Source organism: Microtus oregoni, unplaced genomic scaffold (assembly GCF_018167655.1).
Source record: "Microtus oregoni isolate MIOR12 unplaced genomic scaffold, Mior012 000010F_ref0000083, whole genome shotgun sequence".
In the NCBI taxonomy this organism is placed as follows: Eukaryota; Metazoa; Chordata; class Mammalia; order Rodentia; family Cricetidae; genus Microtus; species Microtus oregoni.
Genome location: NW_024543069.1, coordinates 8,176,159 through 8,193,966, shown reverse-complemented (window position 1 = coordinate 8,193,966; position 17,808 = coordinate 8,176,159). Strand labels below are relative to the sequence as shown.

Genomic DNA, 17,808 nt, shown 5'->3' with positions numbered 1-17,808 from the left:
CTGAGCTATAACATTCAATGGAATATCTGTCATCTATCTATTCTATCTATTCTATCTATCTATCATCTATCTATCTATCTATCATCTATCTATCTATCTATCTATCATCTATCTATCTATCTATCATCTATCTATCTATCATCTATCTATCTATCATCTATCTATCTATCATCTATCTATCTATCATCTATCTATCATCTATCTATCTATCTATCTATCTATCTATCTATCTATCTATCTATTATCTATCTATCATCTATCCATCCATCCATATTCGCCCTCTTCCCCTTAGTTGATTTATGCTCAAATCAGGTCCTTTATTTTCAACACTGTTTTCTAGACTGTGCTCTGCGGTAGCAGAGAACGGTGACATTGTGGGGAAATAAAGCTGTTTTTTCTTCATCAATTTTGAATGTATTTTTGGCTTAAAGTGCCAAAGGCCATGTGTGAATAGGGACTAGTGTAGGACAGGAATGCTCCCACACAGATGCATCTGTGTATTCTGATATGGGAGATACAGATGTGTGTGACTGTTTTTTATTTTTTAACAAGGGGCTGGAAAGGTGGAAAATAAGCTGGTAACTTTTAAAAAATATCAGTACATATGTCATACACCCATTTCACGCCCACTACCACCCTCATCCTAAAACTAGAATTACTGTGTAAATAAAACACTTAAAACTCAGTTTTTTTTTCATGCCTAAGGAGAAGCTCTTTTTTTTTTATTTAATGTGCATGTGGTTGTTGTTGTGTACATATAGGAGATGCATACAGGGTATGTGCAAATATGCATACATGTGTGTGCACGTGCGTGTGGTGGCCCAAGGTCAACATCAGGTGACTTTTCTCTATTGCTAGTCATTTTTATTTATTTACTTTTTAAGAAAAGGCTTCTCATAAACCTGAAGCTTATTGTTTCAGTTAGGACGGCTCCAAAGAGCTCAAGGATCCACCCATCTCCAGACAACTCATAGCTGGAATTCTGTTTATGCTTTTTATCTGAACTTTTCACCCAACTCAGGTCCTCAGGATTGCATGGCAGGCACCATACTGATTATGCCAGCTCCCCAGCTCTGTTCTGTCTCTTCTAGTTTTCAATGAAGATGTTAGCTGGCTAAATATGTACCAGAGGAGTGTTCTCTTATAATTTATGTAAAAATGTAGCATGTAGCTGGCCGTGGACTTTACCTCAGAAATCAATCAGAACATTTAGGAATCATCTTTGGAGACCAAACAAGGAAAAACAAAGGACGTTTCCATAGTAATGCTTTTCTGTGGAGGGATATATCAAATTCAATCCCATACATTCTTTGTCTTTTACTCTAAGACAGTGGTTCTCAACCTGTGGGTCATGACCCCTTTGGGGCTTGAACAACCCTTTCATAGGGGTCACCTAAGATCATCTTCCTATCAGATATTTACATTCTGATTCATAACAGCAGCAAAAGTAAATTTATGAAGTAGCAATGAAAATAATTCTGTGGTTGCAGGTCACCACAACATGAGGACTGTATTAAGAGCATTAGGAATGTATTACAGCATTAGGAAGGCTGAGAACCACTGCTCTAAGGTGTGCAAGCCATGAAGTAGTCTGGTTGTGGTTTCGATGTTAGCGCATATTAAGGATCGCATTAAAACATGTAGAGACGGTAGTCTCCTCTCCAGAAAATATGCTTTTAAAGAACACTTTATTTTTAAATTATTTACATAGGTATGTCTTTGTTCAGATATACAGACAGTGAATGCAAGCGTCTCATGGTCAGAAGAGGGTATGGGATCCCCGGAGCTAGAGTAGTAGAAGCCTCTGGATGCAAGCCTCTGCAAGAGCAGTATTTCTGCTCAAACTGCTGAGTCATCACCCCAGGCGCAAGCAATTATAGTTCACAAGGTCTGGGGAGAGGCCACACACCTGTGCTGCTAAGTCTCATAAGCACAACCGAGGCTGTGACTTTGAATCACAATTTTGGAGGGGTGGGCATTTTTTAATCAGGCTAACTACATAAGTTCCTTTCCATCTCAGTTTACTAGATTATTTAGTTATAAAGGAACACAGGGTGTATACTCAATTATGAAGATTTTTTAAGTTAATTTTATTATTATGTATGTATGAGATACATGTGTATCTCCCTGTCTCAGCCTCTGTCTCCAACTTTCTCACTGTGTGTGCGTGTGTGTGTGACTGCATGTCACAGCACATCTGTGGGTGTCAGGACTTTCCTTCCACACCTGGTGTGGCAAGCGTTTACCCACTGAGCCATCCATAAGCCCTAGGTTATGAAGATTAAATAAAATTTTTAACTATATTTAAAAGTCAACCTGTCAAGAAAGAATGTTGAAAGAGGATTTTGCATAAGAGATGTAGACGCCAGAAATAACAAATTTCCCCTCCCTGGAGATTTGGGTAATGTTGTGATATGATGTTATTTGCCAACTACGTGCATACTTGAAGTTTAACTCTTTTGTGATGGCAACGGAAGGTTGGTGTATGAGCAGGTGTTAGGTTCTGAGGGCAGAATCCTCAGAAATGAACTTAGTGCCTTCATCAGAGGAATCCAGGAAGTACTCTCCGTCTCTGCACCATGCGACAATACAAGAAGCCAGGAGCCAACAACCCAAAGGAGGGTCCTCCTGAGAGTCTGAATGGAGGCATTGTAATCTTGGATTCCCGACTTCTGGAACTATGACAAATCTGCTGTGTCTAAGCCACCAGTCAATAGTATTTTGTTACCTCAGCTCAAATTAATAGAGACATATGACTCTAATTAAGGAAATTAAGGGGTGCACTAGTTACAACCTAAATATCAAGACAAGACGAACAAACAACTCATAAGGCATAACGCTGATCATCCAATGATCAAAATACGTTAAGTTACAAAAGCAGTTAAAAATACTATAAAGCAAAATGAATTCTTCTTATATTTTAACAACAACAACAAAAAAAACCATTAGTTCCCTAAATGCAAAAAGCGAGTCTTTGGAATAGTCTGAGCCGAATGTATTAATTATAGCTTTTAATAATTTTATGATGCAAAAGCAGGTGATGAGGCCACTCCTACTTCCTCGGCTCTCAAGCTGTGAAGCACTCACTTAGCTATCACCTTAACAAGCTCTCCATAGCTCGGATTTGATTGTTTATTCATTTAACAGACAAGAGTCTGGCTTATGCCCTAACAAACGGAGATGGGGATTCTTGCTTTTCTTTTTCCACTGACCCTTTGGCTTCTCTGTCGTACGGACAGTCCTATCTAAGCCTTAGCCCAAAAGGAGTACATACATATACGCTAGGATACTGGCAATAAGGGAAGGAGCAAAGAATCGGTCTGGGAATGATTTATTTATGTAGTCAGCCTCCTACAACCTTCTATACCCTTTACTAACAGATAATACAGGGCCAGAGAGGTGACACGGGCCAGACACACGGGCTACACTGTGAGTTAAATATCAGAACCTTTCATGTAGGACATAGTAGAGGCAATAGTAAAGTCATGAACAAAAAGCAATGCAAAGTTTATCTAGTAGTCCCCTCGGTGACTCTGGAAAGCATGCATTGTCCCCGCCATTAGGACTGTCGTCAGAAGGAACTCCCTGAAGACCCTGGTGAAAAACTCCATGCATAAAGGAATTGAGAAACAGTAGGCAGACCGGAAAAGGACCCAACAAAGGCTGCTTCTTTCCTAACCTGTGCAGCAGCTAGTGCACTCTTGTGGTCTTCCAGAGTCACTACAAGCCGTTCATGCTCGGAGAGTAAATTCTTATGCTGTTGCTACACAGAAAAGAAGTTTACACGTTGAGCTAAGTTAAAGTCGCAAAACAAAACTCTTTGGCGTGGCCACCCAAATGTTACTTGCTTGTTGTTTAACAATTCCTGGAGGGAGGAGCGATTGATGAGGTAGTCTAAAATCTACCAAAAGGGCTACCCAAATAAACCTTTCATCAGTGGTCAGCTTTGGTAAATTAAAACTATCTTAAAGCGCAATCGTCCAACTAAAGAACGAGTTCAGTATTGATACAAATCTTCAGATGCCCTGGGTCACCTTGAGTTCATGATGTTGAGGTGGCAAAAGTACCAAGTATACTCCAGGTAAGCAATGACCATGACAGTAATCCAGGTCTGCAAAGCAGATCAATTAGGGAATGAATTAATAAAAATAAAAAGCTTATTTTTAGTTATTGATGTGTGTGTGTGTGTGTGTGTGTGTGTGTGTGCGTGTGTGTGTGTGGTGGTCACTATGTATGCCTGTGTGTATGTGTGTGTGGTGGTGCTGGTGCTGGTCACTATGTATGCCTGTGTGTGTGTGTATGTGCTGGTGCTGGTGCTGGTCACTATGTATGCCTGTGTGTGTGTGTGTGTGCTGGTGCTGGTGCTGGTCACTATGTATGCCTGTGTGTGCCGTGTCCACAGAGGACAGATGAGGACATCAGATGCACTGGAGCTGGAGACATTGGTGGTCATGAGCCATGGTACTGGGAGCCTAACTTGATTCCTCTGCCAGAGCAGCAAGCACTCATAATCTCCGTGTCATCTTCCCAGCTTCCTGGAATGATTTTTGAAGCCATTCTGCAAAATAAAAGAGATAAATTCCCCAGAGCCAGATATCTGGTTGCACCTTACCTTGACATCCTGAAGCTGCGTGTGAATGTCTTGGTGCGCTTTTCTTAGTTGTTTATTCTCTTCTCTCAGATTATAGACAGTTTCTGTTTTATAACAAGAACAACCATACATAAATCCTGGCAATTCTCTTATTTTTTATGCCATCATTTGAAACCTGAAAACTTTTGTAAAACTAGGTTTTGACCTTTAACAATAAAATATTCCAAATCAAGAAAAGATTATATCATATCTGATATAATCACCACCACCTGGGTTTGAAGGCTCACTGCAAAATAGCCTGTGTCATTGGCTGAAGCCTCTGGAAACAGGCTATGCACTACAAAGGAGAGCAACAATTGTAATCACACAGGTGCTGACAATGAAAAATTTCTGTTGATAAATGATCCCTTGGGACTAAAATTAAAGGGCAGGTGCTCTCTGACGTGAGAATCTTCACAAAGGAAAAGTAGTCAAGAAGAGAGCAGGGCTTCGTTTCTCACAGCATGAATAATTCTCACAGGGCACTTCAATTAGAGACAACAGAAACCCACCTAACTGACGATAACCTATAATTTCTCTTACTCCTACCATCGAGTTCTTGGTTAATCTAAATTTGACTCTGAGTAGGTCTTCTCAGAGCTAAAATGTGAGAGCATGGAGTCTGAATGAGGTTCTAAAACCTTCCCTCCAAGCCCTATTTGGTTACCACCTTCCCCTCGCAAATTCTATCTAGAAATTCTACCATTGCATGTGTTTTACAAGTTAAGTACTATTCAAAAGTACAAACTTGGTGGTTTTTTTAGAAAAAATTTGCCTATATAGTCTTTTCCACATTTGAGGACTCAACAGCATTTATAAAGATCTAACAATATCAGGCAATATTAGGCCAATGGTTGCATGGCAATATATAAATATCACAAGGGAATGCTGGCAGGGTGATGATATAACTTATTTTGGAAGGAGCAACGGCTGTGAGAATGAAAGGGGACACAATTAATCCATGAGTCAGGATGACAAGTCTTAAATAAATCTGGATCCCGCCAGGCAAACTGTCCTCATAAAGGGATACCTCTGCAGAGGGCTCCATCTCTATAGGGTGTGCTAAGCATCAAAGGAGAGTTTCAGTCCCCTTCTCTCGCCCCACCTGGGACAGTTTTTTTTTTTTTCGAGACAGGGTTTCTCTGTGGTTTTGGAGCCTGTCCTGGAACTAGCTCTTGTAGACCAGGCTGGTCTCGAACTCACAGAGATCCGCCTGCCTCTGCCTCCCAAGTGCTGGGAACAGTTTTACTTTCTTACTGCCCCCACCAGACTCCTGGGCACAGAATTTATGCCTACATTTGGGGGAAAAAAATAAAAACAAAGTAGGATCCTGCCTTCATGTCATAGTGGATTTTCCCAGAAATTAAAACAGGACACCACTGGCTATCACCAAAGACTGCAGGCTACATGGGGCTTTTAACACTTGAAATACCTAAACTTGACTAGCTGGCTCTCAGTTTTAGTTTGCAAGCTTGCATGCTTTCACTGGGCTCCTGCCAGTAAGTTTTGCTCAACAGCCTCCAGTTCTTCTTACGTTAAGTAAACAAGACACCTGGCTGCCTGCCTCCAGGTCTAGGATGAGAATTAAGTAGAGCTTTCCACCAGAAAATTTTACCTGGTCCCAATACATCAGAGAGATGTCTTATCAGTTATTTACAAGAATCGGGAGCAATTACCAAAGTTTCCAAACTGTCAGCCTTCCTTGGGAGAGAGAAGGGGAGGTTTAGATACTCTCCTTGTCTCACCTTAAACTACCCAAGATTGCCTGCACTTGTGGCCCCCAGCCACTGCTGCCCTTCATCGGTCACTGAATGCTTTAACACTATTGCCTAAGTCTTTTTACCCAGAGTCATGTCTACTAACCATGTAAGTAACCAACTAATCCAAGTAAGAAAAACCATCAGAGGCCAACCTGATCAGGAAATTACCTCACTGAGATCTTCCTAGGTGATTTTAGATTAAAGTTGACAATTAACACCAATTATTACAATCAAACATAAGCACAAATGTGCAAAGTGTCCAACAAAATGTCAGATCCTTTCTATACTCAGTTCTCTCATATCTCTTCAAGACACTTCTTCCAGAAGTTGATTCTTGAAGTGGTTTGTTTGCTTTCTATCTCTGCTAGTGGTGTGTGTGTGTGTGTGTGTGTGTGTGTGTGTGTGTGTGTGTAATGTCTTTTCTTACTGAGGACCAGCTCCCTGAGGCTTCTGCCTTTCCACTTCTGTCCTGAGTGTAAGGTTCTGAGGCTGAAATACCTTAGTAGTTAGAATCACATATATGTATCTTCATGTTTTCTGTAGCTCTTATTTCTTATAAATGTCCTATTAAAAATTTACTATATATACATCTTGCTTTAAAAATGATGAGAAAGAGGATGGAGAGATGGTTCAGAGTTTGAGAGCACTTACTGCACTTCCAGAGGATCCTGGGTCAATTCCCAGCCAGCACCTATAGAGCAGCTCACAACCATCTGTAACTCCACTCCACTTCTGGGGTATCTAATGCCCCTCTAGGATGCCCAGAAGCATGATGCATGCTCACGGTGTCAGCCATAGATGCAGGCAAAACACCATAAAACTAAAACTAAAACAAAACAAAACAAAAAACAACAAAAAACCAAAGGGTTATGTATAAGGAGGCTACCAGTCAGTGTGCCTTCTAAAGCTAACTGCAATGCATAATATACAGACCTTGCAGCGCCTGTGTATAGCACCCGTGTGTGCTCGTTGACATGGTGCACAAAGACACCTCTAGCCCTATCAAATACCTTTCAGTTTAGAAAGTTCTTGTTCCTTTTCTTGCTGAAGCTGCAGGTATCTCTGCTTGTGGTCATTGAATGTTCTGCTGAAGTCTTCCCCTTGCCTACGGTGTTCCTCTTCCAAATCACTGTGCTGCTTCTTCAGCTCCTCATGCTGGCTCTGCAAGATGAACGCTTGAGCAAAGACACGTTCCCTGAATCACGCAAGAGTCTATTTCTCGGCGGCGTGGCCTTTCTTTCATCAGAAGGTGAGGGTGAACGAAGGAGTGAGCTTAGGTAAGGTTTTTGTGTAAGTCCTTTTCATTTCCTTTACTCTTCAACTGAGACCATGGGAAAATACAAATCTCCCCTTGGTTTTAAACATAAATAAGAGTGAGAAGGTAGTTTAAGAGAGGGAAATGGTGGATTCTTAGGGTATTCCCTGGATTCAAATCACCGTAGAAACAAGGTAAAGCTAATGATAAACTTAACCTTAGTCAATTGGTTTATTTTCTCTACTTAGCAAGCAAGATCAAAACTCCACAGTATTTATGGGGAGATTCGCGGCAGCTAGCTCCATGTTAAATTACCCAAATCTGAAAAGGCTCACGACTCTTTATGGTATAGTGTTTGTACATATAACACTACCATGTTTCCAATCATTTCTAGGTTGCTCATGCTAACCAATTCACTATAAATACTATTGACGGCAATGCCAAAGACATAATGGCAAGAGAAAGTCTGAATATGTTCACTATGCACGCAATTCTCTTCTAGATATTGTAGAAATACAAAAAGGCAGGGCTTTGACCCCAGAGGACCACTCTATTCAGCATATCTTTGATTTTCAGCGTCCTAGTAATCTAGTTTGAAAGAGCAGTGGGTGTAGAGGAGATGGAGAGGGAAAGGGGACTATCTTCCCTTCGAGGAAAGTAACGTATTGTTTCTAGAATTAACTTTTACTTATTTGATTTTATATTATAATTCTGCACTGCTGTCACAAGTTATTTAAATCCTACATTCTCCAAAGGGTTATGTGGACGGATGCCCTGCTTTATGTCATGTACTGCACTCCTGAGGATGGGAGTGATCCTGGTTTCAATAGGAAGTGTGCTCTTTGCTGATGTGGAAGCATAGGAAACACTAAGCTAACACATAGGGTGAGGGTCAATGAAGTGGGAGCACACAGTGGGTTTTCACATAGTGCTGCATGCTAACACATGGGGCTGATGTGTGCACACAGTGGGTTTGCACATAGTGCTGCATGCTAACACACGGGGCTGATGTGGGCACATAGTGGGTTTGCACATGGTGCTGCATGCTAACACACGGGGCTGATGAGGGCACACAGTGGGTTTGCACATGATGCTGCATGCTAACACACGGGGCTGATGTGTACACACAGTGGGTTTGCACGTGATGCTGCATGCTAACACACGGGGCTGATATGCGCACACAGTGGGTTTGTGCATGGTACTGCAGGCCCTGCTACTCCTCTCTCTCAGCTCGATGGAATCAATAATTCTCTTGCTCTCCTATCTGTGGTTTTGGTCTTCCTGACATGTGATAGTGAATTTTACTCCAGGCCAAAGGAAGGAAGATGCTTAATTAATAAATTGTGTTCTTGGGGTACATAAAAGTACATTAATTGAACATTAGCAACACAGAGGAACCTTTTGAGCTCTACACATTCCAGGCTGTCTAAGATAAAAGGAAAACCACCATGAGAGACGAAGCAAAGAATTTTAAAGATACCAAAGAGATCATTTAAAAAGTAGATAACCAGAGAGTCTAATTATTATATAAAAACTAAAAAAATCACGCTGAGGCACTGAAACTATAGAAAAATTTTTGACAACTATGACTACATTTGCTAGGCCAACATTCTACAAACCTTCTCCGTTTTTACATTATATAGAGTTGATTAGTTCAAACATTGCCTACGCCTTTCTTCGTTCGTATAAGACATTTTAAGTTACTTACTTTCAGCATCTGATGCTGGACATTCAATGCACTGTATCTGCTATTGGAATCTTGCTGTAAATAAAAGAAAATCAAATCAACAAAAGATAGCTGATCTGGGCCTTTTGCTGAGGACAGCTTCACTTGCTTAATAAAAGATTCTCAGTTCTGCTTTGTAAGCTAACACAAATTCTTCAATAGAGACAGTTTATCTTTAGAGCCATCTCATTTATTTATTTATTTGTTTAGCCGTATTGAAGATGGAACTCGGGGCCTGGCATGCACTTGGCCAGCACCAACCATTGGGCCACTCCCTAAGACCTCCTATTGCTTTGTTTAGCAGCAGAAACAAGGTTCCAATTTTCTCCTGGGTTTGTTAGAGTTTGTTAATGTAAAGAACGGGGATGGAATCATACAATGGTAAGTTGACAGGGATCTTAGAAATAATTTGGTTCTGTTTCTCATAATCTAAAGAAGCCTAGAGGCCCAGACACACAATGAACTTCTGAAAGCCACTGTATATAGCTAAGACCTAGCTTCGCACAGGTGGGAGGGGCGGAGGACAGACCAATTGAGAGCAGACCTCACAAACTCAGCCTGTCTTGAGGGAGGAAGAGAAGGACTTTTCTTCCCTCCACTTCAGTGGGCATTCATGTAATCTTCATTTCCCACGAGGGGATATGGCTGGGGCTTCTAAAACCAGAACTGGAGCAAGTACTACATACAGCAGCGGAGGGAGGAATGGGCTGGAGCCCAGGTTGGTGTTGGTTGAACTCTGCCTTCTCTTCCCATCTTCTTGACCATCCCTGCAGTCTAAGTGAGCAGCCATTCACACAGGCCTCACAGTTCCAACATCCTAGGCTTTCACTCCCAATCACTACACTGAAGACACCTGGAACATGCCCCCTTCGTTCCCAAGGCTGGTTTATCTTTGCCCAGCAACACCCCTGCTGTGCTCCGTCGCCATGCAGGTGCGTGCCCATGTTTTCTTTCCATAGCTCCTAAAATAAGCGACATTTATGCTTTATCGTCTCATCCCCCGTCCTCCCCTTTTCTTTTCTTTTTAGTTTATAAAGAAATTACAATACAAAATACACAATCGTGTGCACACAGGTCTGACTGGAGCTTCTCAAAGCAAGTAAGCGTTGAAAGCTGAAAGACTCTCTCAGGCAATTCCAAGAACTGACTTTTCTCCATTTTGAAATCCCTAAACACTAATGTTTTATTCAACTAACACTCACACATTTTCCTGGTGTAAGAGATAGACTGGCTTTTCTCCAGTCAATTTTAATGTTAAAATATTTTTAAATGTCAGCATCACTCATTCCGTCCATAATTCATTCTTCAGATACTTGCAAATGCCAGCTCTAAGGCAGATCTCCTGTTTGATAGCATTTGTATAAGGCAAGAAGAAGTCTTACATGTCATAGGGAAGAGACACCACAAACAAATAAAGGGGCGAATAAAAAAAATGACCTCCTTGCTGGCCAAACACAGTAGCACATGCTGGTCATTCTAGCACTAAGGCAGCATGGGCAGGAGTAGCAGGAGGCCAAAGCCATTCTTTGCTACACAATGATTCAAGGGCTTCTTGGGATGAGATGACCCATCTCAAAAGTCCAGAACCAAACCAAGCAACCAAATAAAGTCTTCACTTCATATATAAGCACGGTGAGGAGATCTCAGTTCATCGCTAATGACCATCAGTGTGTCCAGATGCAGGGCAAGGTAAGTTTTAAATGAACAATGCTTCATGTTTTCCTCTTGGAATTTTTTTTTTTTTGGAACAGAAATGCATGTCCAACATACAATGCCAGTGACTGATAAGAGTACAGTTTTTCACAGTAATATTTTTGTCCCTCTCAAGGTTCATAAAAACAAATTAAAAACCACAACAGAGCAAAAGCCTTACCCTTCCTTTGTTCAGTGTTTCTTGTGCTTCTAACTTATAAACAAGGAAATCTAGCAAAGATAAAAAAAAATGCAGAAAGAGAAAGTGGTAAGTCAATCCATTTTAAAACTTTCCGACATCTCAGAGAAAAAAAGCTGCACTTTACTCAGACTTGCAAAAACGTTTTCAGTTCGAATCAGTCTATTTGGTGATTTATGTATTTCATCTTGCTTCTCAAAGCTTTGGAAAACAGATGACAAAGTGTGCTGTCTTCCGCATCCCCTTCTATCTGTAAATCCTGCGTCCCCAGAATCCGTGTTTTAATCAAGTGGCTAATGGCGCACTTACAATATCTCTGAAAAGCTTCCCTCAAAACTGAGAGGCAGGGGGTGCATTTGGAGACATGGTGATTTATTGCTATCCACCAAAGGGCACACTACTCCCTTCAGGGACTGAAAAAAGACAAGTCACCTTCCATGCTCTGAAAACTTTATTATCCACTAGATGGCACTATAAAATCACTCCGTACAGATAACTCTTCAAGAGTTTCTCAGAATTCTCAAGTCTGTTCAACCCAAGAGAGTACTGCACAGAATCCAGCACCCATCACTAAACATAACCTTCTATTCCACCAAGGGAGACAAGAGCTCAAATTCCAAGATTCATCACAAAATGTGAATAAATAAAAAATAAGAGTGCAGACAGCTTCCGGCAGCTAGACGCTGGAGTGCATGCCTTTCTAAGAAGCCCTGATGACAGTCAGCAGCACTGCCAGGGTCACCTGCTCATTTCTGACTGAGAAATTTTCATGAAATCGTAATAACAGCGGCTTCATTCAAAAGATTCCAGGTAGTGTTTCAACTCACACGCTACAGATATGCAAGACGGGGCTTATGAAAAGTGGCATGTTCTAAACCATGCATGTTTTCCCAAACCCCAACCGTGGACAGAGGTTTGCTGCATTTGAAATACAGCTATATTCTCCAGAAGGGAAGTCATGTATTATTTTGGAAATAATTTGGGAGCCGACCTACGACTGTGATGAAGGCTGCAGAAGCAGAATGAAAGCTAAATCCGCTCTTGCGCCTGTAATGCGCAGGCTTCTCTGCGGTTCGGGAGGAAGTGGCGACCTGAGTCACGACCTGATGATAAAGCTCGCACATCCTCCACCTACTATCTGACCTGAGTTCCCAAAGGAGAAGGAAAGGCTACTTCCCCATCGCTGAGCCTGTATAAAATGTCGGCATCATGCCAAGCATTGACAGCTCTTTCTCTGCCCACCTATAGCCCTGACTTTGGGCTCATTTTAGAAGCGACTTAGGAGAAAAAAAAAAATTACAAAAGCAAAAAGCATCCCAGGTCAAGTAATGATACATCAAAGAAGAGTAAAAGGAAGCAGAAGACCACGAGCTCGGGCTGTCTTACCTTCCTTTGCTTTCTTGTGCTCAAGCCTCTCCTTTTGCAAAGATTTCTCTAGTCTTGATCTGTGTTCGTATACAACTGGAAAAAGAAGAGTTACATTTGTCAGAGAACTAAAAGGTACAGAGGAAAACTCACAGCAATTTTAAAAACATCAACCAGTAAAGGGCCCCACATCCAATTAAGGTAAATATATGAAGTCTGACATCTGTGGTAGAGTGTAGATAGCGAGATATATTCAAAGATCCGGACTCTGGGCAAACAAATGCACAAGTTATACACACACTGTGGGGCACAACTCCGGGAGGGCTCCCTAGCAAACGCTGGTATGTCCTGTAGCCAGCACTTTTTTCCTCCAGTGCCTCTTAACTACGTCCGGGAGGCTCAGCAAGTCTCTTCCCAGGCAACTGTGTCCACTTACAAGACTTCAGCCGCAGTCCACACAGCATTTGTACCTTCGCATGTATCCCCTGTGATCACTTCCCTGGTAAGTACCAGAGGAGCATTTCCCTGTTGGAACCCCTCATCTGCAAAGTCGGTGCGCCCCAAATCTCAGCCAAAACAACCGCCACGGAGAGTGGCACATCACTATGATCGCGCTAAGAGGAGAATCTCTTTCCACTTCCGTGTTGGAGCCGGCACGGAAAAGAGACACAGGGAAAGAGGATGGGGAACTCTCCGGAGACCTCATGAAGGTGCCCACAAAGAAAGTCAGGCTCACTATCCATGAGAGCAAACCCATGTTCGTTCTGAAGGTCCTCCTGCCTTCTCTGCCCTCTGCTTTTCATCCACGATGAAGAAGCCAGAGGTGTTTGGAGAGTATAGGGAAGACAGACTCGTGGAGGGATTGGCGCTCCACGGCTCTTACTACACTGGTGAACAGCAAGTGGGAGAGACTTCACCTCGGAATGAATGAGCTATGATACATTAGACTAGACTAGATCAGACAACGCAACCAACAAACTAATGCCATGTGTATATAGGTATAAGCCATTGAAAAGTTCAGGGGTATTTGATTTTGTTTAAATTCCCAAAAAAGCCTTAGAAACCAACAAATGTGTCTCAGACTTTGTCTGGGAAAAGAAGGCTCAGCTGCAGAGTGGTTTGAGCAGGCAGTGAGGGCTGAGAAAAGGATAAGCTCAATTGCAGATGTACCCTCCAAGTCCTGTTTGTCCAGCGTTATGTCAACTATGATCTCATTCTCCGGCAAGCTAAGCCAATTCCATTGCTCCATTCTTTGATCAGACCCAAGCACCCCTGGGCTATATACAATTCCATCCGCTTTGGTCAATAACTGTCTACACACAACACAAGAATTGTCTCCATACAAGCGGTTACTGCCAACGTTGTCAGGAACCCAGAAATTCCCCTCCTTTTCCTTCTGCCATGACCCCTTGCTGAGGAAGGGATTGCCGGCTTTTCTGCCCGCTCTGTCATGGATAGTTTCCTTTACTTGTGACTGCTGCTCTCCTTTCTTTGTGGCCTTGATTTGTACTAAAATCCCCACCCTGACTGATTTCTGGAACCAGAAAAGCAGGAAAAGGTAAATGTTCCTGTAGCAATTATGATATGCATATTGTTTATCTATTGTCAATAATATTGGCCTATTTCTTTTTACTTGAAAAATCTACTTGAAGAGATGGCAAGAAACCATTTTTTTTTCAGTGCATAAGCCGGAAGCCTATTTTTCCATAAAAATTCATAGGTAGTAAAGAAAGACCAGATAGAATCTTTAAGTGCTTCTAGAGAAACACAATCACTATTATACACATACATACTCATAAACACACATATGCATGTGCATACACACACACACGTACACTTCTTTCAGCATGTATTTTTCAGGCTTTTGAGCTAGTGATTTATCTAGTGAGTTTATTGTTTCTGTTAGAAGAAAGATTGCTAATCAATCCTTGCCACCTGTCTCGATCTTTCTACTTATACTCCGAAGTCAAGGGCATCAGTCACGATGAACGAAAGCCACACAACGACACATAATGGATAGTCTCAGAGCACCAAACACATCAAGTGGGGGACGTTTAAAACAATGGCCCAAACCCGGCAGTCTAACTCTTGAATCTGATGTAAGCCTACACAGGATTTAAAATGTAAGCTCCTAAGAAAAATAAAAAGATAAATGAAACTCTGTAATACTCATCTCCTCCCAGGCTTGCTGAAAGAGGCTTGTAATAGCTTCCATGCAGCAAAGAATGGAAAGAGGGCTCACTTCCACTTAAAAAAAAAAAAAAAGAAAAAGAAAAACAGGAAAGAAAAACGTTTTAGGAGTTTAAAACAACATGGCAGCCTCCGTGGCCTTTTGGCATTGACACACTGTCTTTCATCTAAAAGTTACAAAGAAACACTGTGTGCATCCCATTCTGGGTAAAAGACTATTCTCAGAAGTTCAGAGTAAAATGTTTCAGCTCAAAATCGAGAAGCAACTCTTGCAGGGGCTGGAGAGATGGCTCAGTGGGTAAGAGATTTTGTTGTTTGTGCAAAGGACGCTGGTTTGGTCACCAGCACCCACATGATGGTTCCCAGCACTGGGAACTCCAGTTCCAGGGGATCAGGACACCCCCTTCTGACCTTCATGAGAACCAAACATGCCTGTGGTACACATGCACACGTGCACACAACACACTCAGACACATGAAATAGAGAAATCTTCAAAAGTTTTAAAAGAAAAAAAACAGTCAAAAACCCTGCACAAAACACTACCAAAGTCTTGACTTCTTAAACCAATTTGGCAGAACCAACAATGGACCATGTTTCTGTTTTTGTTCTTTTCTTCCCCTTCAGATCTTACTACAATATCACATCTTACCAAACCTTGGCTAAGAATCACATAGTTCAGCTGGTAGAACACTTAATCCTTGTCAGTAATCAAATTCTAAACAAATAAATTTGTAAGTTCAAAAAGGGTGGCTATACAAAAACAGCCAGGTAACAAAAAAGAAGAGGGGAAATCAATTCAAAGCAATACATAGAGTTCTCAGAACAGGATGTTTTAAAGGCTTCTGGGTAATTTTAGGACTGAAATTAGGTCTTTATGATAATCTGAGTGAGTGTGTGTGTGTGTGTGTGTGTTATACACATTTCTATGGATGTGTTTGAGTGTACATGATCATGGTGAGACAAGATAGACACCAGGCACCTTCCTTGTTGTCCTTCCTTCTTGTTTCCTGAGACAGGACCATTCAAGGAACCTGAAGCCTACCCATTTAGCTAGGCGGGCCTGCCAATGAACTAACTCCATGGGATCCACCTGTGAAGTTGCTAATATCAGAGGTACAGATTGCTCCAGTGCACCATGCTCTTTACGTGAGTGCTGGAGACTGAACATAAATCTTCATGCTTGTTCTCTCCCTAGTCCCATGATATAGCCAGTAAGAACCTAGATGACCCTCAACCGAAGAATGGATAAGGAAAATGTGGTTCATTCATACACATCTTGAAATTTGCAGCAAATGTACGGAACTAGAAAAAAACCATACTGAGTGAGATTATCCATTCCCAGAAAGACAAATAAAATATGTACTCACTCATAAGTGGCTTTAAAACATAAAGCAAAGAAAAACCAGCCTACAATCCATAACTCCAGAGAACCTAGACAACAAAGGAGATTCTAAGAGAGACCTACATGGACCCACCTAGAAAGGAAGAAAAAACACAAGATCCCTGAGTAAATTGGGAGTGTCGGGGGTAGGGGCAAAGAGTGGAAAAAGAGAAGTGGGGAAGGAAGTGGACTGGAGAAAATGCACAGCTCAATTAAAATTAAAAATAAAGAACAACTTTGACTTGCAATATTAATTCACTATATATGGGGTGGAGGCAGTCACCGAGCCCTTACTCTCTGGAGAAAAAGACGGGGATTCAACACACAAATGATGTTATAGATGTCTCTTTATGATATATTTTCTTCTCGCTTTAGCAATTTTACTTCATACAGAGTCTGAAGATGAATATATAACACCTTAGAAAATCCACAGCAAACCACCAAGGGACAGGGGATGTAACTGCTACCGTCTGGTCCTCACACCGGACCTTCCTTCCAGCTCCCAGGAGAGGGAGAAGGCACGGCTAGGCACACACTAAGATCCATCCTCCTGATTTCTCTTTTAGACGACTCCTACACTGTTAATGCCATGCATGCTGAGTTCATGCTGCTGTAGTCTGGGTTTCGAATGTGTCTCATGATCCACGTGTTAAAGGCTCAGCCCAAGAGTGACACCACTGGAGGAGAAAGGGGAACTTTCAGCAGGTGAGGCCTAGTGACGGGGTCTCTTCATCATTGGAGGGTCCTGTGAAGGTAATTTCCATGTTCTTGGCTATCAGTAAGTAGAGTTTTTTTTTCCCCCACCACATGCCAAAAAAGCAGGGCCAAGCATTACAGACTGGAACTTTCAAGGCTGCGAGCCAAAACAATCTTTTCTCTAGATAAGTTCATTGTCTCAGATATTCTTTATGGTGGCAGGAAGCTAACACACATATTTTCCATTACAACCTTTCCTGCTTGCTTTATAATTTACACTTTCACTTAGTTATCATCTAACTCCCCTGCAGGTTCAAGACCCAGACTTTGGGGGAGTGCCTCGTCATGCCTTCCCTTCACAAGTTCACAAGCCGAATGGCACCCAAATCCGCTCCCCCCCCCCCCCCCCCCCCGCAAGGTTTCACCTTATCGTTCGGCCTCCAGCCCTACAGCTTTCTTGCTTCTTCCTGAACACACAAGACACACATTTAACTTAGCAGCTTGCTATCCTTTTCCTGAGTACTAGCTGCTTTTTCTTCAGGTGATAGCATAAATAGTGTCTTCGTTCCCTAACCTCCTCAGAGCTAAGGAGATGGTACAGTAGGTAGGACGGCTTACAGGACAAGCAGGAGCACCCATCTGTGAGTTCCCTTAAAGAAGAGAGCCTGAGCTGGTGGAGTGTTCATGGAAAGTCTTCAGAGGTGACCGGAGGCTTGCACCGCACAGGGCTAAGGGACATTTCCAAGGACACTCCTAGCTGGACAGGTACAGGGACTAGACCTTTATGAGCTGTGGTAAGAGACTCAAAGTCACTCCAAAGAAAGATCCTTTGTATATAGACTGTATGTATACAGGACTCTTCTCATCCTGCAGTAGGACTTCAGCCAGACCACTTCAGAGTATTTTACAGAAGG

General features: G+C 42.0%; 1 protein-coding gene across 2 annotated transcripts in view; it reads right to left on the bottom strand.

The window, feature by feature from the left end:
• Golim4 (golgi integral membrane protein 4) overlaps nt 1-17,808 on the bottom strand; it is a 75,195-nt gene that overhangs the window by 22,347 nt on the left and 35,040 nt on the right. The window contains exons 2-7 of one of the 2 annotated variants that reach the window (XM_041659293.1): nt 12,649-12,723; nt 11,245-11,294; nt 9,354-9,407; nt 7,401-7,551; nt 4,613-4,695; nt 3,680-3,763 (exon numbers count right to left, since the gene is read on the bottom strand). In XM_041659293.1, coding sequence (XP_041515227.1) covers nt 3,680-3,763; nt 4,613-4,695; nt 7,401-7,551; nt 9,354-9,407; nt 11,245-11,294; nt 12,649-12,723 — 497 coding nt within the window. The remainder of the gene's footprint in view (nt 1-3,679; nt 3,764-4,612; nt 4,696-7,400; nt 7,552-9,353; nt 9,408-11,244; nt 11,295-12,648; nt 12,724-17,808) is intronic. The other variant, XM_041659294.1, reaches the window with a different exon arrangement.